Source organism: Pelodiscus sinensis, chromosome 29, assembly GCF_049634645.1.
Source record: "Pelodiscus sinensis isolate JC-2024 chromosome 29, ASM4963464v1, whole genome shotgun sequence".
Lineage (NCBI taxonomy): Eukaryota > Metazoa > Chordata > Testudines > Trionychidae > Pelodiscus > Pelodiscus sinensis.
The window spans coordinates 10,346,819-10,372,945 of record NC_134739.1 but is presented as its reverse complement, the minus strand read 5'-3'; the positions used below and the strand labels follow the sequence as shown (position 1 = coordinate 10,372,945).

General features: G+C 44.0%; 1 protein-coding gene across 1 annotated transcript; it reads right to left on the bottom strand.

The window, feature by feature from the left end:
* Positions 1-7,880: 7,880 nt before the first annotated feature.
* On the bottom strand, positions 7,881-25,872 carry KRT20 (keratin 20). Its single transcript, XM_006114289.4, has 8 exons — positions 25,024-25,872; positions 17,759-17,841; positions 17,163-17,319; positions 12,107-12,268; positions 11,872-11,997; positions 11,534-11,754; positions 10,792-10,835; positions 7,881-9,341 (listed from the first exon to the last, which is right to left on the bottom strand). Exons 1-8 carry the CDS (start codon positions 25,456-25,458, stop codon positions 9,244-9,246), a joined length of 1,326 nt encoding a protein of 441 aa, XP_006114351.2. The 5' UTR covers positions 25,459-25,872; the 3' UTR covers positions 7,881-9,243.
* Between the last annotated feature and the right edge of the window lie 255 nt (positions 25,873-26,127).

Below are 26,127 nucleotides of genomic sequence, written 5' to 3'. Positions count from 1 at the left end.
ACTGTACTGTCTTTGTACTTTGTCCCAATGAGAAGGGGGTTTACAGCATAAATAAAACATGGATATCTACCAGGATTTGTATTTGAGTCTCCCTTGCACTACCATCCCAAAGTTATGTATCTATGAGTAAAGAAGGAAATATTAGGTCCAAGAGTCACTTTTTCTGAGCACTAATTTTATTATTCAGCTATATTAATACTATTTTCCCTATTGAACTCAGACTGTCCATAGACTGGCATATCCTTTTTGTTTTGTGTTCCTTTGAACTGTGTTTCCTTCACAGACAACTTATGTAGTAAAATTGTGTAGTGATGGGAAGAAAAAGGGAAAGGGAGGGAGTTGAGTTGGTACACCTGAAACTTTTTAATATATTTGTAATTGGATATATAATGTGCTACCATATCAATTTTATGTTTTCAAAGGAATTTAGTTCTTGGAAAGTTTCTGTTACACATGTAAATCTGGATTAAAGGATTGTACCCTTCTCTAACCAACTTTTAAAGTTAGGAAAAAATTATATATAAAAATCATATAGAAAGTTCAATAAGAGGTAATATACATAAAATACACAAAGACTTTTTATTGTCAAACTGAAGTCACCATTGTTTTTTATATAATTTGCTAATATCCCAAAGTGGGGGTACTAGTCTCTTGGGTGGATGATGGTTGTCTTCTGTTATGACTAGAGCGTAGTGAAACTTTTAGACTGAAACTTTTTGATGAGAAATGAAGATTGAGAGACACCTAAACATTTTGTGAATTAACATTAATTTTGCCTAATTGTTTCCATCAAAAATGTCAAAAAAATAAAAATAGTTAACTGAAAATGTCAGCAAACTTACTTCTTGGTTTGTCCTGAAATAATAGCAACAATGCTAATTAATACTAATTAATAATCCATATAATATTTTTATTGCCACTGAAGCAAAATTCATTATTTTCCCAGCTGTACTTACGATAGTTGACTCAAGAAGAGAGGGATAACCTCCTAGGTACAGTTGTTTGGGGACTTTAGTACCTTTAGATTTTTAATTAATAATGACTTATCAGCCCATTTGCAATGTGGGCAATTATTAGATAGTGCTCTCTCTTTTCTAGCCATTCCTGTTCCATATGAGATTAGTTGTGAAAATCAGAAAGTTTAGTGGGTTATCTGAAAAATATCTCTTTCCCTGCTACACAACTCGTAAAGTTCACTGGAGAATCTTAAGTAAAATTGTATCATATGACAATACACAAACTGGTAGATTGCCCATGCATCTTTGGCAATTTTTGATGTTTGGGTTTTTAACCATGCAACCTTAATGGGCTTTTAACACAGTTTTTTGTGTGAAATACTACAGTGTTTTACAAGATGATTTATAATCTCCTACCATTACATATTTCTTTTCTTTTTTCCCAGTATCAAAAACTGTATCATCTTTAGGTGTGAATTGTACTACTGTTCAGGAGACTCAGAAAATGGCAATTTTATTTATAAGTAGGTTCTCATAGTAGTGCTCATCACCATATTATTTATTCCTTACTAGCTGGAGTTATCTGGCATTGTTCGGGAAAGTTGATATAACTGAGGTGAGGAGCCTGAGGGGAGGGAGTGAGAAGGGAGCCGTGTGCCTGCTGCCGGCGCCCGAGCCCGCCCTCCGCTTCCTTGTTCCTTCTCTGGTCTAGTGAATGACTGTCCCCGCCGCTTCCCCCGGGAAGCCGCTTCTTCCCGCACTGACAAGCTCCATGCAGCCCTGGGGAAAGGCATCAGTCTCTCATCTCTTCCCTCCTGCAGTCCCTTAAAACCTTCTCCTGGAGGAAAGGTTATCCCATGCAAAGTTTGGTTGCGGTAGTTCTTATAGTGTCCAAGTTATTAGAACACAAACAGACAAACATTCTCCTTTATATATTAGATTAAACTGTGGAATGTGAAATTTGTGCTCTCCTGTGAGTGTGGTTTTTTGAGGTGGAAGAGCAGGAAGCAGAGTCTGAAAACACCTTGCACTACACTGCCAGCACTGCACTGTGCTATGCTAGCTAGCAGGATGCTTTATGTCAACACTAATTTGAATCATGGGAGGCATATATAACATGGGGCAGGCAAAATGATTTCATCTGTAATAATCCTCAAGGAAAAAGGGAAAGGGGAGACAATCTTATACATTTATTGGGCGAACAATTAAGTTAAAATCCTTACACAAATTTCTTGGCTATAAAAATCTCATTTTCAGGTGTAGATGTGTGTAGATCTTTAAAAATAGCTATTGGACTGAAAGCTGATAGTGCAATATTATTTTCTGACTTGTATCTAAAGATCAAATATAAGTTATAGGTTTAAATATGGGAATGCTTTAAGTCAAGACATATTTTCAGTAAGCAGAAAACTTTCTTTGTCATAACTTGATTATATACTCGTGTCACTGTGAGTTTCTAACTTTTTAATTTATCCACATCCTGCAGCATGGGTATGTATTTGACAGAATTTTGGTCTCAGTTGTATTAGTGCCAGAGAACAAAGGAAAAGTCAGGTTTCATTAAAAGCATTTTTTGTTTAGAAAAGAACCAGCCGGATGGTGTCTGATTCATGGTTGTGAAAGATAAAAAGTATAATCTTTGACAGCTGAGTGTAATACAGCTCATAATAGAATGAGCAGGTGACTTTTCAAAAGGAAAAAGATTTTTTGTGTTTGTTTTGTCAAGAGGATAATGTGTACTTACTAAACTAATACTCTGTGTGAAAGACGATATGCAGTTTGCATTTACTACTTGAAAAAGGTGTTTGTACAATTTTTCTTAATAACTTTTAGCCCAGTGATTCAGATACTCTCCTAGGATGTTAGTGACACCCAGTTCAAGTCCTCTCTCGATGTGATGTGAAAAGGGATTTAAACAATAATCTGCCATCTCTATGTAACCATTGGTACATGGCATGTTCTAATGTGGCAGATGCTTCAGTCTCTCCTATGGAGGCCGTGGCAGTGCAGATAATATAAATAATTAAAAACTCATTCAAGCAGGGGGACTGGCATGTGGGTCTTTCACATTCTGATTGAATACTCAAATAAGCAGGTTATAGTATCATGGCCAACCAAACAGGAAAGAGATGCATATTGGTAGTAGCAGACTATACCATTAGTTACTCTGAGGCCGTTGCCTATTCTAATACAGAGACTAAAACACTGGCTAGGGCTCTGTTCACTGTATTCAGCTAAGTAGATTTTCCAGAGATCTTCTCAGAGTGAGTGTCAAATTTCATGTCCCAGTTATGGTGAATTATGGTAGATGTGTGGGGTAAAACATCTGCCCCATATCACTCAGAGACAAACCATTTAGTTGAAGTGCTCAATGGAACTCTAATATTTATGCTGAGAATGTATGTAACCAAGAGGTTAAGTGACAGGCATGTAATATTACCCTATCAGTTATTTGCTTTTTTCTACTTGCAATGATAAAAATAAGAGCCAATGCAGCCTAGAAACTTGCAGATGCAACTTGGAGTGCATCAGTGTCATGAACATCTAGTATATTTAGTAGCTGCATATTGTGCACTGGTATGGAGCAGATGCAGCCACACATGACTTACGGATACCCAGTAGAATAGAGCGATGCACTACCTCAGTGGTGTGCAACCAGTGGGTTGCGACCCCAAAGGGGGTCGTGGATGTCTTCCCAGGGGGGCGCGGGGCTTAGCTCCACCTGGCTGGTTGCTGGGCCCGGCAGTTGGTGGCCCCCATGGTGCGGTGCTTAGATCTGGCCAGCTGGGGCCTGGGCCCAGCAGTTGGAGGCCTCCGCAGCGCGGGGGTCGCATATCAAAAAAGGTTGCACACCACTGCACTAAGTTTCTTTGCAGTCTACACATAGCCTAACTCTGGGTACATCTAAACTACATGGCTCCATCTACAGAGCCATGTAGTTTAGACATATGCAGAGTTAGGCTCTGTCTAGACTGCAAAGAAACGTCGAAAAAAGATACACAAATTGTGAATGCAATTTGCGTATCTTTTTCTGCTTTTTTTTGGAAGAGGCTTTTCCTAAATTTGGCCCATCTACTCCTCTTTTGGAACATCCCTTCTTCCTCATACAATGAGGAATACAGGGATGCTGAAAGAACATGTCCGCTTTTTCAGAAACTGTTCCGAAAAAGCAGATGCATTCCTTAGATACAGCATAACTTTTCTGGGATACCTCAGGTATCCCGGAAAAGTTCTGCAGTGTAGATATAGCCTCAGCCTACAACAAAATCAAACTTATTAAAAGCAAAAAGGGGACCCAACATTAATTTGGGAAAACATTGAAACCATAATTCAAAAGCACATGACCATAAGTAAGCACTTGCCTCTATTTTTCATCTAGCAGCATGAAAGTACAAAAATAAATGTCCCTTAACACACTTTCCCTTTTCCCTAAATGGCACCCTACTCACCATCGGGAGTCTTTGGTTAGCAAAAGTTCAGAAGTGTGTTCATGGGCAGGACGGATAGCCTTGGGCAACACCTCTGCTGCTGCTGGCCCTCTGCCACCACAGGCTGCTATCCCGCTGCCTCTTTCTGCTCTGTCATCACATTCTGAAGTTCTATCATTTATGCAGCTCTCAGAGATATCAGCAGATAGTGAGGAATCGCACTGCTAGGGCAGTTTCTGGGTTACCTTTGTCTGTTACTACACAAAATCTAAGGCTGTGTCTACACAGCTACTTTAGCAGTAAAACTTTAATCATCCAGGCGTGTGAAAGCACTTTCCTGAGCAGCAAAAGTTTTAGTGCTAAAGAGTCGCAGTATAGACAACTCTTTATCACAGTGTTTCTTAAACTTTTGAAGACCGAGGAACACCAAGCATTTTTTGTTAAGCAAAAAAAAAAAAAAAAAAGTTGCCTGCCCCTTTAAGGGTGGCCATTTTGAATTCTGTTGTTCTCCCCGGCACACCTCCAACTGCTTCACGGCATACCGGTGTGCCACGGAACAGTTTAAGAAATGCTGCTTTATCACCAGGAGCCATGCTCCTAGCCGTCTAACTACCACTCCTCATTAGGGATGTTTTTTAGTTGCTGGGAGAGCTCTTCCCTGGCAATAAAACATGACTACATTGCCAATGTCATAGTGCTGAGTGGCAGCGCTGCTGCACCCATGATAAAATGAGGACATATTCTTAGGCTTAGCCCTTAGACTTGCTCAGCAACCAGAGTAGCTCTTGGAATCACCAGCTAGAAACAGAACTCTTAATTGAGTCTAATCAGCTCTGTCATGCAGCTGAGGAAGGTAGGCTAAATGGTGTCTAGAACTAGGCAGCAGTCACAACACCACTGGGAAAAACTGTCCCCACCCAGCCTCATCTTCACGGGGATTTGGCATTCCTACCTCTTGCCTAGCAAGTGAGGTTCAGTTTGGGTGACTCCTTTAGTCAGGGCATGTTAAGTAAGTACAGTTCTGCTGCCTTTTACTTGTACTTGGCTTATAGAGGATTCCATTTCATTGCTCCTGCATTCAAATATTGAGTGATTTGTAATCTTGTTCCTGCTGCCTGACTGACTTCCTGGTATTGTCACTTTGCCTCTCTTCTTGACCCTGACTCCTGATCTGCCCTGTCCCAGACTCTGACAACCCAAGTCTTCCTGACATTTGGCTTGGTCTGCCTTCTGGCTCATCTTGGAACTCTGATATCCTGTGAACTTGATTCTTGCTCTGCCATTTGACCTATCTGAAATTCTGGTCCACGCGTATCCAGATCTGGCTTGCTTCCTGCCTCCCAACTGCTGCTCTCACTGCTAGATCAGGCCACCTCTGTGTTCCGGTCAATGACAATAAGCTCTCTAGAACTAACAAAGGGTATTTATTGGTAAATCCCATTGGACAGCAACGCACAGACAAAAGCCACTTTCATTACTTATTTAGGACTTTTTTAGTTCAAAGTGTTACTTTTCTGGTTAATTCAGGGATGGGGAACCTATTGTCTGCATGGTGCATTTAGCATGAGGCTTAGGCTTCCTCCCCTTCTCTGCAATGGGGTGAGTTGGCAGGGGTGCTTCAGCCCCATGGCATGCCTCTGGGCCTCAGTACCACCCCACTTGGCTGGAGCATCAGTGCTGGCTCCCTGCTGCAGGTAGGTGGGTGCCTGGAGCCTTGCTGGCCAGATCAAAGCAAGCTGCCAGCTTCATCTGGCTCGTGGGCTCTGCCTGGCAAGGGGAGGGCGTGGCTTTGTATGCTGCCACTCCCCCTCCACTCCCAGCTGGGGAAGGGGTAGCACAGAAAAGCTAGTTCAGGGAAGCTCTGTTCCTGAGTTCACATGTAGGCTCCATCCCCATCACTCCCATTGGCCAGGAATCGTGGCCAATAGGAGCAGTGGGGAAGAGGGCATTGCATGGAGCCACCTGTGACCCCCCTGAGGTAGGCACCCCAAATCTCTGCCCCTTCCCAGATTCCCCCTCCCCATCCAGACTCCACACTCCCAGCCTACTCCTGCATCCTCCTTCCCCTCAAGGCTCTCCACTCCTGCACCTTACCCCTCCAATGTTAACTGACCAATAGCCAAGACTAAAAAGCAAAACCAATCTTTCATAAGCTTGGCTAACTATTATTGCTGATTTGTAAATGGTTTCAGTGACATTGTGTCTGCTTATACCAGAGGTGTGCAAAAAGACAACTCAGCAAACAATGTAGATGACAACTTGTCAGACAGATTTCAACGAGGTAAAGAAAACTCTGTCCTGGTCAGTCCAGATTTCGATAAAATGTTTGACCTGTCTGTGTGTCTATTATTTTATGTGTACATTTGAGTATTGTTGAGAATATTTGAGGGATAAACATAGGTGTCATGCATTTTATGCAGAGAAGGTTAATTAAAGGTGAAAATTAACCTTTTCAACTTGGATTAACTAGGGTTACCAGGTGTCCGATTTTGAACCAGATAGTTCAGTATTTGAGCTTTCTGTCCGGGAAACAAATTGAGAAAATACCGGACATATAAATGTCCAGTATTTTCTAATTAAATAAGTTTTATTATTATCATGAGTATCAATACATAGTTGCATACTTCCTGGCTGGAAGACACGCTCACGCAGCATGAATGTGTATGCCAGCCAGGCAGTACGCAACTATGCAGTAGGGGGGGAGGGGAGGTGGGATAGAAACCCTAGGGCTAGACTCTCACCCGTGAGCTCTTCTGGGACCATGCGTGGGATGGGCAATGCCCTGGGATGTGCATGCGCCAGGGCCAGCCATGCTCCCTGCTGGCTGGTTCCCCCTCACCCCCTGCTCTACTTCCCCAGCCAGCCCTGCTCCCCCTGACTCCCTCCTGTCCAGCTCCCCACCCCCCTGACCTCTTCCTGGCCAGCCCTGCTCCCTGCCGGCCGTTTCCCCCCAGATCTCCTCTGGCCAACCCCGCTCCCCCCAACCTCTTCCTGACAAGCCCTGCTCCTCACCAGCCGGTTCCCCCCAATCTCTCCCACCAGCCCCACTCCCTCTGACCTCCTCCCAGCCAGCCCTGTTCCCCACTGGCTGGTTTGGTTCCTCCCCCCCCCCGGATGTCCCCTGGCCAGTCCCACTCCCCACCAACATCCTTCCGACCAGCCCTGCTCCCCACCAGCTGGTTCCCCCCATCTACCCCACCAGGCCTGCTTCCCCCAACCTCCTCCGGTATTTTTGTCGAAACACTCTGGCAACCCTAGGATTAACATATTTTGAGAAAAGTTTGGCAAATTGTTGGAATTACTAGGACCACATTAATCTTCACACTCAAGAAAAGCAGACACCAGTAGGCTGTCTACTGTAACACCAGATGCACAGATACCATATGTTACATGTAAAGTTTATTACCAGAAGTACAATGGAAGTAATATTGATAATTTAAGTTTCAATAACATTAAAGTACACGGCAGAGATATCATGCTAAATCTTTTGTACTTGTATGATCACCATAATTAAGCTTTTTCATAAACTTAGAACTACATAGTAATTGCATATTACTGAACATTATTTTTTAATTATTCTTAGGAAATCCATAGTAATTGCTATAATTATAGGTACCATAGTTAAGATATATAGAAATAATTATGGATTTATAATAGAACGGCATTCACTTTGTCTACATACAATATTCTCTCACTGAATGGCCCTCATTTTGTAATCAACCCACCATGTAAGTAAAGAGCTTTTAAAGATATTTGTGTCTTGTAATTTAATGATGCAAAGCAATTTTGATTAATGGTCAAAAATGAGGATAAAGCACGTTGTTTACCAGTCGAAAACTCCCAGATTATCTTTCAGCTTGATTCAAGTACCATTGAAGTAAATAGAAAGTCTACCATTGGACTTATGTGGAGGTTTCTACAATATAGAGTTTTGGTGCCAAAAAGGCAGCTTTTGGTAATGAAACTGTGGAGGTGCATACATTAAAATTCCATTTTTGCTGACAAAACTTTTCAGTTTTGGCAGCAAAATGAAACCACCTTGATGAGAGGCATAAAGCTTTTTGTGGCAAACTTAATGCAACAGTACATCAATGTAGAAGATGAAGATTGCTATATTGCCATATTGACTCCAGTATCCCATAATGCCTGCCTGGACCACTATTCACCATTTGGAACTCAGCAGCCCTTCAGACATGCATCCCTCCCCTTTTACAGCTCTGGGGATGTCCTGACAGCATTAGGAAAATAGAGGCAGGCAGGCAGAGCTGGATGTGCATGTGCTTGAGAGATTTCTGTGCCGTGCAGAGCCAGGGCGGGAGGCAGAGGCTGATGTCAGGCATGTCCCCCCTCCCCTGCTCCAGGCCTTATTGCTTTCTGAACTTAGAGACAGCTGGCTAACACACTCGCTCTCCCTTAACACGTACAATCCCGCAACACGCTCTGTCTCTCGCTCTCCCTCACCTACATACCCTTTTTGTCACATGTTGTCCCTACTCCAACCAACACTTTAGTTGAAAAGCAGCTAGCAAAATCTAGTAGGATGCCCATGGATCGATGGAATCGAGAAACCTGCAACAATGTATGTACCTACCTCACGAGGCATTGCAAATCCTTTCCAAAACGCCCTATGCTCATTTGCACAATGGAATGGCTATCTAGTATGGATTTACTCTGCTGACACGAGGAGCATACTGTGAACATGCAACAGAGGTTTAATTACAGCAGTATAACATTTGGTGATAAAACTCTGCAGTGTAGACATAGCCACAAACAGTCCAATCCAACTCCTGTTGAAGTTTAATCAAGTACTTTTTTCCACCAACATAAAAAGCTTTGAGGCATCTCCTTGCTGACGCTGCTCATATTTTCTCTTCAATCTCTTTGATTTCGGAAGAGACAACTTTGCCATCAACCACCTCCTCAACAACTGTCTTGATCTTCCTAATTTTATTTATTTCTGGAAGTAAATTGACAAAGAGTTTTAATTAAGAACATTTATATTAAAAGTGGAATGCATTTTTATGCTTACTTTAGTAAACAGTGCTATACTTTTTGTTTTTGAGCTTGCTGAGCAAACACATTTGGAAGGAGTCGCTTAATGCCCCATTAGCATAATCAAGTGGCACACAGAAAATTGGAATCAATATGAAAAAGAAAAGTTAAATTACTGAGTATGTATGATTTTGCTTTCCAAATTAAAAGGGGCTTTATGAATGAATGTTCAATTTATTGTAAAATAGATACTGAGCTTCTTCTGCAGTGTAAATGGCATGCTAATTTCAGTCTGAAATAAAAATTCTAAGTAATCAAGTGTCATATTAGTAGAGAACCTTCTGGTCATAGCCGGGAGAAATGGAAAGATTCATGTCCAGGTGTTGGACAAAATTCCTCATTACGGAAAAGAATAAACAAAGTACAGGTCACAGCTCCAAAAACCAGCCCTTTCTGGTCTGGCAAAATCTATGATCCATCAGGACCACAGATGATCCTATAACAGAGAAGCTTGGAGCCTAATGACTGGAGGGCCAACTGGGGCTAGGGGCAGCAGGGCTGGCAGACCAGCTGGGGGCAGAGTCAGAGCTCCACAACAGCCCTCAGCAAGTGAGGCTGGGGCCAGAACCCTATGGCACCCCCGTGGCAAGCAGAGCCAGGGCTGGAGCCCCACGGCAGCCCTTGCCAGTGCTGGGGCTAGGGCTGGAGCAGCATCTGTGTGAGCAGCCTGGCCAGGCTAGCAGGGGAAGGAGGAGGAGAATGTCAGAGGCAGAGTGCCTGCTGGAGCAGTAGCAAGCCAGCAGCAGATGGAGGGTTGATGCAGGGGACCTTCCCTGGTGCAGCAAATTCTCTCATTTGGGACTGGTCAGGTCCTGAGGTTGCCACACCAGGCAGGTCCAATTCAGGTATGGGCTGAGCCAGATCAAGGGTGAAGGTGTGGAAAATATCTATGTGAAAAGGAAGTATCAAGAATAATGCAAGTGATCGCTTGAAGAATATACTGTTTAACACAAGGAGGCGCCAGTACTAGCAGACATTTTTTTATAGGAAACTTTCTTTCTTGGTGTACAGAATACGGTTTCCCTACCTACTGCATGTCCTGAACGTCACCCTGAACTTTTACAGAGCCTTGTTCTGAATGAGTCCTTTATTCCTCCTGAGCATATTTTGATGCTTGAGTTTTCTGCAAACTGTATCGTTCTAAGATGCTTGTAATAGAAACATTTAATTGAAAATTTTATACTCAGACAAATATATTGGCAATTTTGCCATAAGAATTCACTGATTTAATATGTATTTATATCTGAAAAACGTATAGTGCCTCAATATTGTATATCAGTTTAATTAATTTTAATTCAGCCAAATTAGTAGCAACCAAATATAAAAATATGGAAACAAAAATTTAAGTTACATACCTCTCTGGGTCTCTTCTATCTCAGATATCTCTGTTTGGGAATGTCTGTTAAATATATGAATAAAACATACTTTATAATTAAGTATCAAGGAATATAGAGATCACTGATCTTGGTACATTTAATTTGTTCACATAAACCCCAGTACAGCAGGGTACTTAACATGTGCTAAACACTATTTTTCTTGTTAAATTCCTTGGATTAATCTCACTCGGTTCTAAAAGAAGTTATTTCCAAGGGCGGAATGGAACAAAGCCTAAGCAAGTGAGCTTTGTGTCAGGTAACTATGCGTACGTCTACACAGCAGCGTTATTTCGGAATAACTGGTGTTATTTCTAAATAACAAAGTGCACATCTACATAGCAAGCTGTTATTATGAAATAATTTTGAGATGGCAGACTTCTTACTCCAACTCCTGTTAACCCTCATTTCATGAGGAGTAAAGGAAGTAGAAGGAAGAGTGGTTAAGATTTTAGAGCATTATTTCCTTCTCAGTTTGCTTGTTTGTCTAGTGTTGGCCAGACTAAACACCACCAGGAGAGTATCCAGCATTGTCAGGAACATTGTCAGGAAGATTTTAATATGCAGAAGGATCCTTTATTTCTTCCTTTTATTAAATGCAAGTGTAATTCAACATCTGTCCTCTTTTTACCCATAGCCAGCCTTTATAAAGAGTAATTACAATGATTTCTGACTTGATATAAAACAACTAAATAACGACCTTCACTGATACTCAATTCCTTACCCACTATCATCTCCCTCCAGTAAGCGTCGGTATGTGGCAATCTCCGTTTCCAGCCGGGTCTTTATGTCCAGGAGAATATTGTACTCACTACTCTGGCTTTCCATATCAGCTCGAAGCTGCATCAGCTGTGCCTCAGCATTGCCAATGGCAGCCTGTATTTGGGCAAGTCGTGAACCATAAAGTTCTTCAGTTTGAGCCAGGGTGTCTTCTAAAGCCTTTTTCTGCAGAAGGTGAAATAATAGAGGACTTTATGGATTTGTATTATTCAAGTCTCTGTGCTAATCTAAAGAATTGCCTGGTAAAGATGTTCTCAATGTTACATTTTATATATGCTTTACCATACTAAGCTGGGACTGAAGTTCTATCTCCAGGCCTTGGAAGTTGCGTCTCAGATCTGTGATCTCCGTTTTTTGGTTTTGCACTTGTTCAATGTTAATAGCGACTTCCTGGTTCACTTCTTCTGTCTGAAATATACAGAATGAAAAAGAAGGTGTATAGGAAGTGAAGCTCAATTTTCAATCTTCCCTGAATTCCTTGTGAGGTGCTGCTGCTATGTGATCTGTGAGACTTTACCAGTTTATCAAAGCGGTCTTTGGCCTCTTGACGATTCTTTTCTGCCATGCTTTCATATTGCTCTCTCATGTTGTCCATAATCTTGGCAAGATCAATTCTTGGAGCAGCATCCACTTCTACATTAACTGTGCCACCTAGCAGTTTACGCAGTTGACCGACTTCCTACAAACAATTAATTATATAATTATAGATCTGTATTTATGAACAGCAGTGAAGCTTTTAAATAGGAAGAGAAACACATTCAAAATGCATAGCAATAGCAGAGCTATCTTCCGAGAATCTCAGTCACTTTTCAAATATAATTAAAGCCTCACAACACTCCTCTGGTGCACTGTTTTCCCCATTTTATGGCAAGGAAAACTGAGATACACAGAGGAGAAATAATAAGGTGATAATAAGGTGATAAATAACAGTCAGGACTGATTTGTAAAGAACAAAATTATGTCAAACCAACCTGATAGCTTTCTTTGATAGGATAACAAGCCTTAGGAGTAAAACTTTAGTAAAACATTTGATACAGTCTCACATGGCCCTCTTAGGGTACGTCTAGACTACATGGCTCCATCAACGGAGCCATGTAGATTTGTTGTTTTGGCAAAGGCAAATGAAGCCGCGATTTAAATGATTGCGGCTTCATTTACATTTACATGGCTGCCGTGCTGAGCCGACAAACAGCTGATCAGCTGTTTGTCGGCTTGCGCGCTAGTCTGGACGTTCCCCCTGTCGACATCAAAGCCCTTTGTCGGCAGCCCCGGTAAACCTCATTCCACAAGGAATAACGGGGCTGCCGACAAAGGGCTTTGATGTGGGCAGGGGAGTGTCCAGACTAGCGAGTGAGCCGACAAACAGCTGATCAGCTGTTTGTCGGCTCAGTGCGGCAGCCATGTAAAAGTAAATGAAGCCGTGATCATTTAAATCGCGGCTTCATTTGCCTTTGCCTATGTGTCTAATCTATATGCCTCTGCCGACAGAGGCATGTAGTCTAGACACTGCCTTATAGATAAACTAGGGAAATACAACCTGGATGGGGCTATTATAAGGTGGGTGCATAATTGGTTGGATAACCATATGCCATTACGTGCCAGCAATGCCCCAATGCCATGTATATTGGCCAAACTGGACAGTCTCTATGACAAAGAATAAATGAACACAACTCAGACATCAGAAATGGTAACACACATAAACCTGTAGGGGAACATTTTAACCTGTTTGATCACTCCATCATGGGCTTAAAAGTAGCCATTCTACAAAGGAATGTCACCAGCCAAATACAGAGTGATATTGTGCAATTAGTATTCATCTACAAATTTGACGAGGAGTTCTGTGGCACCTTATAGACTAACCGAAGTGTTGGAGCATAAGCTTTCGTGGGCAAAGACCCACTTCGTCAGATGCATGTCAGATGACGAAGTGGGTCTTTGCCCACGAAAGCTTATGCTCCAACACTTCTGTTAGTCTATAAGGTGCCACAGGACTCCTCACCGCTTTTGCAAGATTCAGACTAACACAGCTACCCCTCTGATACTTGACATCTACAAATTGGTATTCATCTACAGATTTGACTCTGTTTCCCTGGGCTTAACAAAGACATTATAAAGCCAGTCCCCGCCTGCAAGCGCCGCGCGCCGGGGGCCGCTGCCCCCTCCAAATGCCACGCGCCCGAGGCCGGCGCCCCCACCTCCCTCAAGCGCTGCGCGCCCAGGCTGGCGCGCCTCCTAAGCGCCGTGCACCTGGGGCCAGCGCCCCTCCTCCCCAAGCGCCGCGCGCCATGGGCACGAGCGGCCAATTCGCGGCGCTCCCGGGGGCCGGCGCTTACCATGTGCCTGGGCCGGCTCCGGCACGATGCATGCACCACGTGCCCGGGGCCAGGCCAGCCCCGAGCACTTGGCGGGCACACACAAATGGCCCTGCGGGTGCCATGGCGCTTGCGGGCACCGTGTTGGGGATCACTGGTCTACAGTCATGTGGGAAGGGCATAATAAATAGGATCATGCAGGGATCAGTTTTGGGACCAGGTCTGTTCAATATCTTCATCAACAATTTAGATAATGGCATAGAGAGTACACTTGTAAAGTTTGTGGATGATGCCAAGCTGAAAGGGGTTACAAGTACTTTGGAGGATAGGATTAGAATTTAAAATGATCTGGACAAATGAGAAATTGGATGATATAAACAGGATGAAGTTCAGTAAGGATAAATGCAGAGTACTCCACACATACAAAATGGGAAGCGACTGTCTAGGAAGGAATACTACAGAAAGGGATCTTAGTGGACCACAAGCTAAAAATGAGTCAACAGTGTGACACTGTTGCAAAAAAACCAAACATCATTCTGTGTACGTCTAGACTACAGGCTTTTGTCAGATACTGTTGACAAAGCCTCTGTCGACAAAGAGCATCTATACTGCATCCAGTTCTGTCAACAAAGCAAGCCGCTTTGTTGACATGACAGTGTAGACACAAAGGACAGTGTAGATGCAATAACGCCTTCTGTCGACAGAACTCTGTCAATAGAAGGCATTATTTCTTGTAGAATGAGGTTTACCGCCGTCAACAAAACTGCCGCGTTCTGTCGATGTTATGTCGACAGAACTCGGCGGTAGTGTAGACGCAGGTATAGTTTTGTTGACAAAAGTCCACTTTGTCGACAAATCCGTGTAGTCTAGACACACTCTGTTGCATTAACAGGACTATTGTGAGCAAGACATGAGAAGTAATTCTTCTGCTCTACTCTGCCCTGATTAGTCCTCATCTGGAGAATTGTGTCCAGTTCTGGGCACCACATTTTTTGAAAGATGTTGAGAAATTTGAGAAGATACAGAGAACAGCAACAATGATTTAAAGGGCTAGAAAACATGATCTATGACGAAAGACTGAAAGAACTGGATTTGTTTAGATTGGAAAGGAGAAGACTGATGGGGGAACATGATAGCGGTTTTCAAGTATCTAAAAGGAAGTTACAAGGAGGAGGGGGAATAACTGTTCTCCTTGGCCTCTGAGAATAGGACAAGAAGCAATGGACTTAAATTGCAGCATGAGAAGTTTAGGTTAGACATTAGGAAAAACTTCCTGTCTGGGTGGTTAAGCACTGGAATAAACTGCCTAGGGAGGTTGTGGAATCTCCATCATTAGAGATATTTAAGAGCAGGTTAGGTGTACCGGTAGTTTGGAATAGGAAGCCTAGTCCGAACTACCTAGTTCGAGCCCCGTGTAGCCGCGCTGCACGGGGTTCGAACCAGCGGGGTTTTAAAAATGGCGGCTCCCCGCTTATGCAAATGAAGCCCGGGAAATTCAAATCCCGGGCTTCATTTGCAAGTGCGGTATGCCTACATTACCCCCCTAGTTCAAACTAGCGGGGTAGTGTAGACATACCCTTAGTTCCCATTGGCTAATCTCTCAGGGTATGTCTACACTACCCTCCTAGTTCGAACTAGGAGGGTAATGTATGCATACCGCACTTGCTAATGAAGCCCGGGATTTGAATTTCCCGGGCTTCATTAGCATAAGCGGGGAGCCGCCATTTTTAAATCCCCGCTGCTTCGAACCCCGTGTAGCGCGGCTACACGGGGCTCGAACTAGGTAGTTCGGACTAGGGTGCCTATTCCGAACTACCGGTACACCTCGTTTCACGAGGAGTACCGGTAGTTCGGAATAGGACCCTAGTCCGAACTACCTAGTTCGAGCCCCGTGTAGCCGCGCTACACGGGGTTCGAAGCAGCGGGGATTTAAAAATGGCGGCTCCCCGCTTATGCTAATGAAGCCCGGGAAATTCAAATCCCGGGCTTCATTAGCAAGTGCGGTATGCATACATTACCCTCCTAGTTCGAACTAGGAGGGTAGTGTAGACATACCCTCAGTTTCTGTCCAGTAGGAGCTGAGAATTTTTCCTGGCAGCAGGAGCAGTGTAGGAAGCCTTCTCCCTTCCTCCTTGACCCCTTCCCCCTCCCTCTCATGCCTGGAGTGGAGCCATGTGGAGCGAGCAGCTGCCTCAGGTTTCCGCTGGTAAGCGCCTCCCAGCCAGAGCCTGCCTCCAGCATCCCAGCCTCTCCCTTCTCCAACCTTCTGCCCCCCTCTACATACCCATACCCTCTGCCTCCTCCTACACCCATACCCCCTCCCACATCTGGCACCCCAATCCCCTGCCCCAGATCTCAATCCCCTCCTACCCCAGGTCACATCCCAAAATCCTGCATACTAGTCCCCTGACATAGGTCACAACTGCCTCCTTCACCCAAACTCCCTCCCAGACCCCATTCTCCCTCCTGCACCCCAGTCCCTTTTCCCAAGACCCCTTCTGCACCCAACCTCCATCCCAGACTCGAATTCCTCCATTAATATCCTGGAGGAGTGCGGCCCTTGACCACTTTCCAAAATCTTGGAGTGGCCCCCGTCAAAAATTATTGCCCACCCTGATCTAGATGGTGCTTGGTCCTGCCATGAGGGCAGGGGACTGGACTTGATGACCTTTTGAGGTCCCTTCCAATTCTGGGATTCTATGATTCTATGATTAAGTTAAATGAGTTCCTCAAGATCATGGGTTATGTCTACACTAGCCCCCTAGTTCGAACTAGGGAGGCTAATGTAGGCATTCAGAATCACAAATCAAGCCCAGGATTTAAATATACCGTGCTTGATTTGCATTTTCCCGGACGGTCACCATTTTTGAAATTTACAAGCCCGGACTAACTGCCCGTGTCTACATGCTGCAGCGAAACGGGCATTTGAAATAAAGACCTAGTTCAAACTACCTGTTAAACTTTCTGCAGTAAGGGAATTCTGTGGGAATTCTGAACGAGTTTCTCTGAATCTCTCACCCACGGATGGCCACCCCATTACAGGCAAAGAGCCAAAATAGTGGTGGACATAGCACAAAGAGCTGAGGGGAAAAAAATTTTGAAAAAAAAAAAGATGCCGTGCCATTTTGCCTTGCCGTGCCAGACGGCTCCCCTGCATTCGGTGAGCACAGGGGGCACAGGAACGGCGCCACAAGCCACACTTTCTGCAGTGAAGAGCCACATGCGGCTCACAAGCCATGGGTTGGCTACCCCTGCTCTCACCTCTTCATGGTTTTTCTTGAGGAAAGCCAGCTCTTCATTCACACCTTCAATCTGTAGCTCTAAATCTGCCCTTGACAAGGTCATGTCGTCAAGGACTCTAAGTAGTCCAGCAAGGTCATTTTCCACATTTTGCTTGATTGCTAGCTCACTCTCATACCTGGAAAAGAAATATTCATTACAGCATCATTAGTATGTAATTGCTAATGCACAATTAATATGTAATTACTGATATGCTTTATTATAATAAGGTGGGACTGCAGGCCTATCTCAGAGACTCACTATTACAAACTAGAGACTCAGTCTGCAGGTTGCCTTTTTACTAACTCTAGAGACAAACAATTTGAGTCTCAATTTTAACTCCTCTAAATTTATTATCAAGACAAGCTATACAAGTGTATATGTAGGGTTTCTCAATGGGAATATGGCAGATGGGTTTTTACTAATGTGTCCATTTTGTATTACTGTTCAATTTTAGTGGTCTGAACAGATTCAGTTCCCTCCTAAAACACACAATTGCCAGAAGACCCACTGGCATTCAAAGAGATCACCTGAGTATCAGTGGGGAAGAGATCATATTAATTGATCGTAAAACTTACTTTATTTTAAAGTCATCACATGCCAGCCTGGTATTATCAATCTCCAGGATGAGCCGGGCATTTTCCTGATGTGCAGTACCGATCTAGAAAAGAGGATGATAGATTATCAAGTGATCTGGAGTTCACACACCAAATCAATATTTAAATATTATGAAAATAGCTTTGGGTGACATTTTAGAATATGAAATCAGATTGTTTTGATATAGAGGCGTATACATTCCTCTCTAAACTTATAGTGTTAGGGAAGCCAATCTACAGTTACCTGTACACTTCAGAGACCTTTTACTCTGAGACCATCCATGGGGGGGTCTGAGCTCCCTCCAGACAAAGGCTGCTGCAGTGGGGATGGGGTGGGAGGCTGCCCTGAAGCAGCCTCTGACTGAGGTAGCCTGGGATGGCCACAGACATAGGCTTCTCCAGCAGTAGCTCCTGTCCACAGGATGTTGGGACCCCCCACGGCAGCCTCTCCTGTCTCCTCTCTCCCCCACCCTTTCCTAGGCATTGGCTCTTCCAATCCAGTTGGAGCAGCCTCTGCCTGTGCTCCCCCTAACCTGAGCCTGTCATGGACTCATGTCTGAGACAGAGACAGCTCCAGGTATCCTTTCTTTTCCACGCTGAAAAGTCCCAATCTTGTTAATCTCTCCTCATATGGAAACTTTGTTCCTTACCCGTAATAATATTTGTTGCCCTTTCAGTACCTTTTCCAAATCCAGTGTATCTTTTTCTAGATGGGGTGCCCAGGTCTGCATGCCGTATTCAAGATGTAGGCATACCATGACTTTACATAGAGGCAATATGATATTTTGTGTCTTATGATCTATTCCTTTGCTAATGACTCCCAATATTCTGTTAGCTTGTTAGACTGCTACTGCACATTGAGCAGATGTTTTCAGAGAACTTTTCACAATGATTCCAAGAGCGCTTTCTTGAGTGGTAACAGCTATTTTAGACCCCATCATTTTTATATATGTATAGCTGGGATTATATTTTTCCATGTGCATTACTTTGCATGTATCAACACTGAATTCCATCTGCCCTTGTATTGCCCATTCATCCAGTTTTGTGAGATTTGGTCTTAACTATTTTGAGTAATTTTGTATCATCTACAAATGTTGCTACCTCATTGTTTATGCCTTTTTCAAGCAACAAATAATCATTCATGAGCTTTCATGGGGAAAACCCACTTCCACAGATGAGTAGTGTTCCAAATGCAGATCTTTTAAGCAGAGTACTGTACAGGCAGTCCCCGGGTTACGTACAAGATAGGGACTGTAGGTTTGTTCTTAAGTTGAATCTGTATGTAAGTCAGAACTGGCGTCCATATTCAGCCGCTGCTGAAACTGATCAGTTTCAACAGCGGCTGAATCTGGACGCCAGTTCTGACTTACATACAGATTCAACTTAAGAACCCCAGGCATCCCCAAGTCAGCTGCTGCTGAAACTGATCAGCGGCTGATTCCAGGAAGCCCGGGGCAGGGGCTTCCTGTAGTCAGCCACTGGTCAGTTTCAGTAGCGGCTGACTTGGGGACGCCTGGGGCAGAGCAGCTGGGGTGCTGCTGGGTTGGTCCAGTAGCGCCGCCGCTCCTCGGCGCTACTGGACCAACCCAGCAGCACCCAAGCTGCTCTGCCCCAGGCGTCCTGATTCAGCCGCTGACCAGAGCGGCGCTACGGGACCAACTGGCAGCGCCCCAGCTGCTGTACCACAGGTGTCCGGAGCAAAGCCATGGAGCACGGGGGCAGCGGGACAGCCCAGACACGCCATGGCTGTCCTGCTGCCCTCGGGCTCCGTGGCTTTGCTCTGCTTTGCTCCCCGTCCCCCTGGTCTGCAGACCAGGGGGACGGGGAGCAAAGCGGCGGAACACGCGGGCAGCGGACAGCTGACCGCGCGCTCCGCGGCTTGGCTCTGCTTTGCCCCCCCTCCCCCGTCCCACCTGTCCCCCTGGTCTGCAGACCAGGGGGAGGGAGGGGGCAAAGCAGAGCCAAGCCGCGGAGCGCGCTGCCAGCTGACAGCCCAGATGCGTCTGGGCTGTCAGCTGACCGCGCGCTCCGCGGCTTGGCTCTGCTTGGCTCTGCTTTGCCCCCCCCGTCCCCCTGGTCTGCAGACCAGGGGGACCGGGGGGGGCAAAGCAGAGCCCAGCTGTCAGCTGACCGCGCGCTCCACGGCTTGGCTCTGCTTTGCCCCCCCCGTCCCCCTGGTCTGCAGACCAGGGGGAGGGAGGGGGCAAAGCAGAGCCAAGCCGTGGAGCGCGCTGCCAGCTGACAGCCCAGACGCGTCTGGGCTGTCAGCTGATTGCGCGCTCCGCGGCTTGGCCCCCCCCCGTCCCCCTGGTCTGCAGTCCAGGGGGACGGGGGGGGGGGGGCAAAGCAGAGCCAAGCCGCGGAGCGCGCGATCAGTGGACAGCCCAGACGCGTCTGGGCTGTCAGCTGGCCGGGCGCTCCGTGGCTTGGCTCTGCTTTGCCCCCCCCTCCCTCTGGTCTGCAGACCAGGGGGACGGGGGGGGGGGGCAAAGCAGAGCAAAGCAGAGCCAAGCCTCGGAGTGCGTGGGCAGCGGACAGCCCTGTCCGCTGCCCACATGTTCCGCCGCTTTGCTTCCTCTCCCTGGTCTGCTGGAGACCAGGGAGAGGAACGGCCCCGTTCGTAACTGCGGATCCGACATAAGTCGGATCCGTGTAACTCGGGGACTGCCTGTACTTGGCAATGTTTTCATGATGATCTAACTATCCTTCAATTATTTGAATGACAAGCCTTTTGTTATCTTAATCACTCTGCACTCCCTGCTCCAAAGGCATAGTTAGGAGCAACACAAAATCTGTTGCAGCTAAGAGCTGCCTCTGGAGTTAGAACATGTGCTTTAAACAGACTTCAAGTATGAAATCCAATCCAAGGGTTCAAATTTTAGGGGAGTGGGCTACTGACCCCTTCACAAAACATTTCATAAATGGTGCCCTTGAGGCAAGGCCTTTTCACAAAAGACCTGAAGCGTATATGGACCACATCTAGGGTTGCTTGGACAGCCCGGTAATTGCGGCTTTTGTCCTATAAAAAAACATAGAAAATAACGGACATGTAAAATGTCCGGTATTTTCTGTTTTTCTTGGATGGAAGGCCACTTGGGACATTCTTCCCCTGCCACATCGAAGGGGGGGGGGGGGGGGCGCACCATGACCTTTTTTTTGGTGCACTGGAGTTTTTTTCCTCAACAACTTTGGTCCCCATGGGTTTTTTTGCTCAACCATTTTTTCCCACCATGTTCGGTATTTTTTGTGAAACTATCTGGCAATCCTAACCACAGCTAGTGTGGATCAAAACGCTGATTAAGAATGCAGGCAAGTCAGAATTGGCAGTGAAAACTAGGTACTGTATAACATGAACAGATGCCAGATGGAGGGAAGAATGCTTTGACTGCTTAAAAAGCCCAATAAACGTTAGTGCAAGCCTGACCTACACAAGCTTAATCTCTTCTGCACCTTCACAAGCTTGATACCGCTGCACACCTGCAGTAGCTGTGCATGCATGCAAATTAGTATTTGGGTGGTCAGTGGAATTCTGTTCACTCAATTCAAGAATACGTATACACCAGGGCTCTTCAACTTTGGAAGCCCCGGGGGCCACAATGATATTCATTGCATATGCCGAGGGCCCCAAATTAAGTGTGGTTGCATAGACATGCAAATATATATACAAATATATGCAAATAGCTTCTTTCACACTGACGGGCAGAATACAAAGATTAAGCCACGGCACCAGACCCAAACGTGGGAGGTGTGAACCAGTCAGCACCTCTCAGGTTCTGCCCACTAGGCTAAGCAGCCAGCACTTCCCACAATGCTTCTGGCATCTCCTCCCTGGGGGCTAGAAATGCCGACACCCTATATTCTAGCCAGCCTGTCCGCTTGCATCTTTCAGTGCTCAACACGCCTGGGAGATGCCTCACTATTGTGGAGCATTTTCCCAGTGGAGGCCATGTTCAAAGGATCCCACCTGCGGGCCACATGTTGAGCCCCGTGTAAACCCAAACTGCACCGCAGGCTGCAAAGGCAGCCCGTGGGCCATATGTTAAATAGCTCTGACATACACATTTCTTCAAGTGCATTTTTGAAAATCTGATGCCAATTTAATATCAGCCTTTTCATATAACATAAAGTCTTTGTAATGTGATCATAGGATCTTTGTGCCTGCTCTGAAACCAAAAATTCAGGTGTTCCTTAATATTCATAGAGCAGGAGGAGTCCAGTGAGCACTGACAAAGCTCTATTTCAGTATTTCTTAAATTGTGCTCCTTGGTATACCCGTGTGCCGCGAGGCAATCAGAGGTGTGCCATGTGCCATGGAGAACAACAGAATTCAAAAAATGTAACTTGTAAGCTGGCCAAAAGATATCACTCAGGCCACTTGATGCTGTAAAAAAAGAAAAATCACAAGTCCACCAAAAATTAAAATACAAACCATGGGCAATGTTGAGGAGAGGCTTATCAAAATCTCAAGGTTCATATTTGCAACAGAAAAAAATGAAATGGAATAGAGAGCCATTTTATTAAAATTAAGAAGAGAGTTTAACGCCACTTTTTAAATTTTTTTTTAAAGCTTCAGGAATATAAAAAGCCATGATGCAAATTAAGTGTAGTGTAATATATGTAATTGATTCTTTCCATATTTTCCTCCCTCATGTCATAACCTTAATAGCATGCTTTCTGTTAATGGTGATATGCTTTCTGTTAATGGTGTCCCTAGCCTCTGTTTGTCAGAAGCTGGAGATGGATGGCACGAGACAAATCGCTTGATCATTGTCTTCGGTCCACCCCCTCTGGGGCACCTGGTGCTGGCCACTGTCAGTAGACAGGCTACTGGGCAAGATGGACCTTTGGTCTGACGGCCGTTCTTATGTTCTTATGATATTTTGACATGGGAGATCTTTGGCAGGTGTACAAATGGAACCTCATGAAGAATACCTATTGATCAGCGATGGGCAATGTAGGCTAGTGAGTGGACGGCATGTGTGGCCCTCCTTCATCACAGTGGGCTGCAAGATTGTCGTAACCGAGATGGTCTCCTGGGATGCAGTAGTTTTGCTAACTGCATTTGCATACATAGAATTTGTGGGGCGTTCTGGGGTCATCATAGCACTTTGACTGGATGCAGAGGGAGTCAATGTTGTGTGCAATCAGCACGCCCGTCACTTCCCGTGGCCTTGCTTTATGTGCATGTCACTTTAGTAATACCAGTCGGGAAAAAATGATGTGGATGGGAACCAGTGGAATCTGGCAATCCTGCATATGGGCAATGGTAAACAAAATGTGTCACAGGCCACGCATAGAACCCCAATGGGCCTTGCCCAGAGTCCACAGATTACCTGCCACTGCTATAGGTCAAATATAGGAGAGCATAGGTGTGCGCGGGGAGTGTGCTGCGTGTGCCCAAGCACACCCTAATGTCTCAAAAAAAAAGGCTTTGCGTTTTAATTTAATCGCATGAGAAGCTCTTTTAAGTAAAGTTTAGTAGTTAATTTTTAAAAAATTAAGTTTAGTTAAGTTTTAGTTTCTTTAGTTTGTTTGATGAATAAAAATAATGTCCTTTATGATTGAGTATTCAATAAATGTTCGCCTTAAAAAAAATTCCATATCACCCTAATGAAATGTGCTGTGCATGCCTATGTAGGAGAGACAAGTTGGCAGGATGTAATACCTTTTGTTTGACCGTGAGAGAGGCAAATTTGAGTTTCTATATAACAGATAGATAAGAGAATAAGATAACACTGTCATATGGAGAACATAGTTTAATGACTAGTTTACAGTAAATGAAAAAGCTGCACTTAGTTTGCTCAGCAGTCAGAAAGTGAATTCCTTCTATATCTACAATGAACTGGATTTTCAAATCAGGTTCAACACCTTAATCCACATTGCTGAACATCTCGATTTTAGAGACCATCTCTTGGCAATGTAAGATTTGTAATGCTGGCAACATGGGGGCCAATATGTGAAATTATGAGTCATTTTCCTTTACTGCTGCTTTGCCAGTTGAAAAGATAGCTATTTATGCAAAAATTAATACTTAAAACAAAATATTTACATAAAAATGGTTACTGAAATTACTTGGGAAATTTAGTGAATTATGAGACAGCAAGGAGTACTTTGGATTTTTAGATTTCCTCAAAAAACAGCCCCTCCCAGGTAACAAGAGTCTGTTTATTTACTGTTGTCCAGGTATAAGAGAAGAGATTAGATTAAGCACGCACACCTGTGCATTCACGCGCACACACACACACACATACACGCACACGCACACACACAGAAAGTTAAACAGTCTGAAAGTCTGACACAAAGCCCACAAATACAAGTCAATCCATTAAGAAAACCAAAATGCTATCTTAAGACTCCCCGTAGTAAATAAATAAAATTGATGGATACTGGCAGATCTTTTAAAGAGTCAAATAAAGATGAGCTAAGAAAGGAATGTTACCATTTACACTACATTTCCTGCCTTTGTAGGTGTAAAACTGATCCATAATTTCACTTTATCCTGAACTTTTTTGATTTAATAATATTGAGATAGTACTTGTCAATGATATGCACATTATGACAAACTGTGATAGTATTTTCAAAACCTTTAAAGCCTTCTCTGGAAATGTATACTTAGAATTTTGGAAATAATTTACATTAAGATGAAGGTAAGTGGTTTGACTTGTAACAACACTGAGGAAAGAATTAAAGTTTTATATTCCCACACTCCACTTGTGAGTGTGATTAATTAAATAGGGCACTATAATGATAGGCATGAGACATGAGTTCTATCCTCTATCAGTTTTATGACCTTGGCCAGTGACCTCAGCTGTAAAATAGGGATAATTTTGTCTTCTCTGGAAAGCCCTACTTTGAAATCTATAGCTGAAAGACTCTATATTATGTAATTATAGAAGAATTAATTCAGTCTTTATGATGGATTTTGAACTGGTATAGCAATATAAAATATGCAAAGTCAGTTTGTCACATCACAGTTTAACCTGCATTTTGCTAAGGTTTGAATGGTCAATGTACCTACATTGACATGCATCTGACGAAGTGGGTCTTTGCCCACGAAAGCTTATGCTCCAATACATCTGTTAGTCTATGAGGTTGCTACAGGACTCCTTGTCGAATGTATCTACATTTAGACTGCAGAGAATTGAAAAATATATGTTCTATAGCTAGCTGACTGTCCTCACTCAGTAATAATTGGAGTACAGAAGCATATCAAGTTGCAAAATAATGGATAATTTTTGATTTCTTACCTGGTTTTGGAGGTCTTTAATGGTTTTAAAATATGGACTGTGGTCATGCCTTATAGCTGAGGAGCTATTTGAATACCACTCCTTGATCTTCTTTTCAAGCTCGATGTTAGTCTTTTCTAGAAAATTTACTTTCTCCAGATAGGAAGCCAAACGTTCATTCAGATTTTGCATGGTCAGTTTCCCATTTCCAGCAAGTAGGACGTCACTACCGCTGGTTCTAAGCTTAAATCCACTGCCAAAGCCGCTACCCAAGACTCCTGCATAGTTAGTGCCGGTGGAAATGCGGGTGCCATAGCCACCAGCTCCCCCATAGACACTTGGTGCCTGATATTTTCGTATAGTTGCTTTCTTGTAGGTTGAACCACCTATGCTGGGTGCAGTAGGCTGGAAATTGGAGCTTGTACTGGTACGGTAGCTTTGACTAGAGAATGCCATTGGTGGTATTTGTTTTAATTTAATAGTTAAAGCACCACAAGCCTTAGAGCAGCTAGAATGGAGAGGACTGTCTGCTTCTTGAACCTTTATACTTTATCTGAAAAAGAGGCATGACAGATGTAAACTCCACCTCTGCTGACACACAGTTATATTGGGGTCAATGTCACCAACTCTCAGCATCTTGCCACATTACCTGGGTGAAGTAACAAAACTTTAATCTGTTTGTGGTGTTCCACTGAGCCCCTAGGTAGCGGGGGCCCTCTTTGTGATTTTTTTTATATAAAAGATAAAACACATTTAAGCTATAACAAGATTTATTGCATTATACCTATTACCACAGTCTCTATATCCCTTTTGAAAAAATAACAAAGGAGATACATTTACTCTCTATTTGTAGATTATTGTATAAAAAGCAGAGAGATGTTATCAGTGACATAAAACTTGGTTAGAGTCAATAATGCATTACTACAGATAATGAAGTCACTGCCTGAGAGATGGTTAGTATGTTTGAGGGGAAAAAATCTAATTAGGTCAATGATTAGAAAAATTACATTCGTGTTTACCATGTTCATTTATTTGATAATAAATGCACAACAGCATCCATATTTAAAACAGTCATTAAGCATTTGTAACATTAGCAATGGTCAGGCATTTTACATATAAACACAA

Excerpts from the sequence above, each read along its gene's own strand:
- KRT20 (XM_006114289.4), bottom strand. The coding sequence starts at position 25,458 with ATGGCATTCTCTAGTCAAAGCTACCGTACCAGTACAAGCTCCAATTTC. Across the intron at positions 17,842-25,023 it reads TTAAAGACCTCCAAAACCAG|ATCGGTACTGCACATCAGGA; the intron begins GTAAGAAATCAA and ends CCTCTTTTCTAG. Across the intron at positions 17,320-17,758 it reads TGTGATGACTTTAAAATAAA|GTATGAGAGTGAGCTAGCAA; the intron begins GTAAGTTTTACG and ends TTTCTTTTCCAG.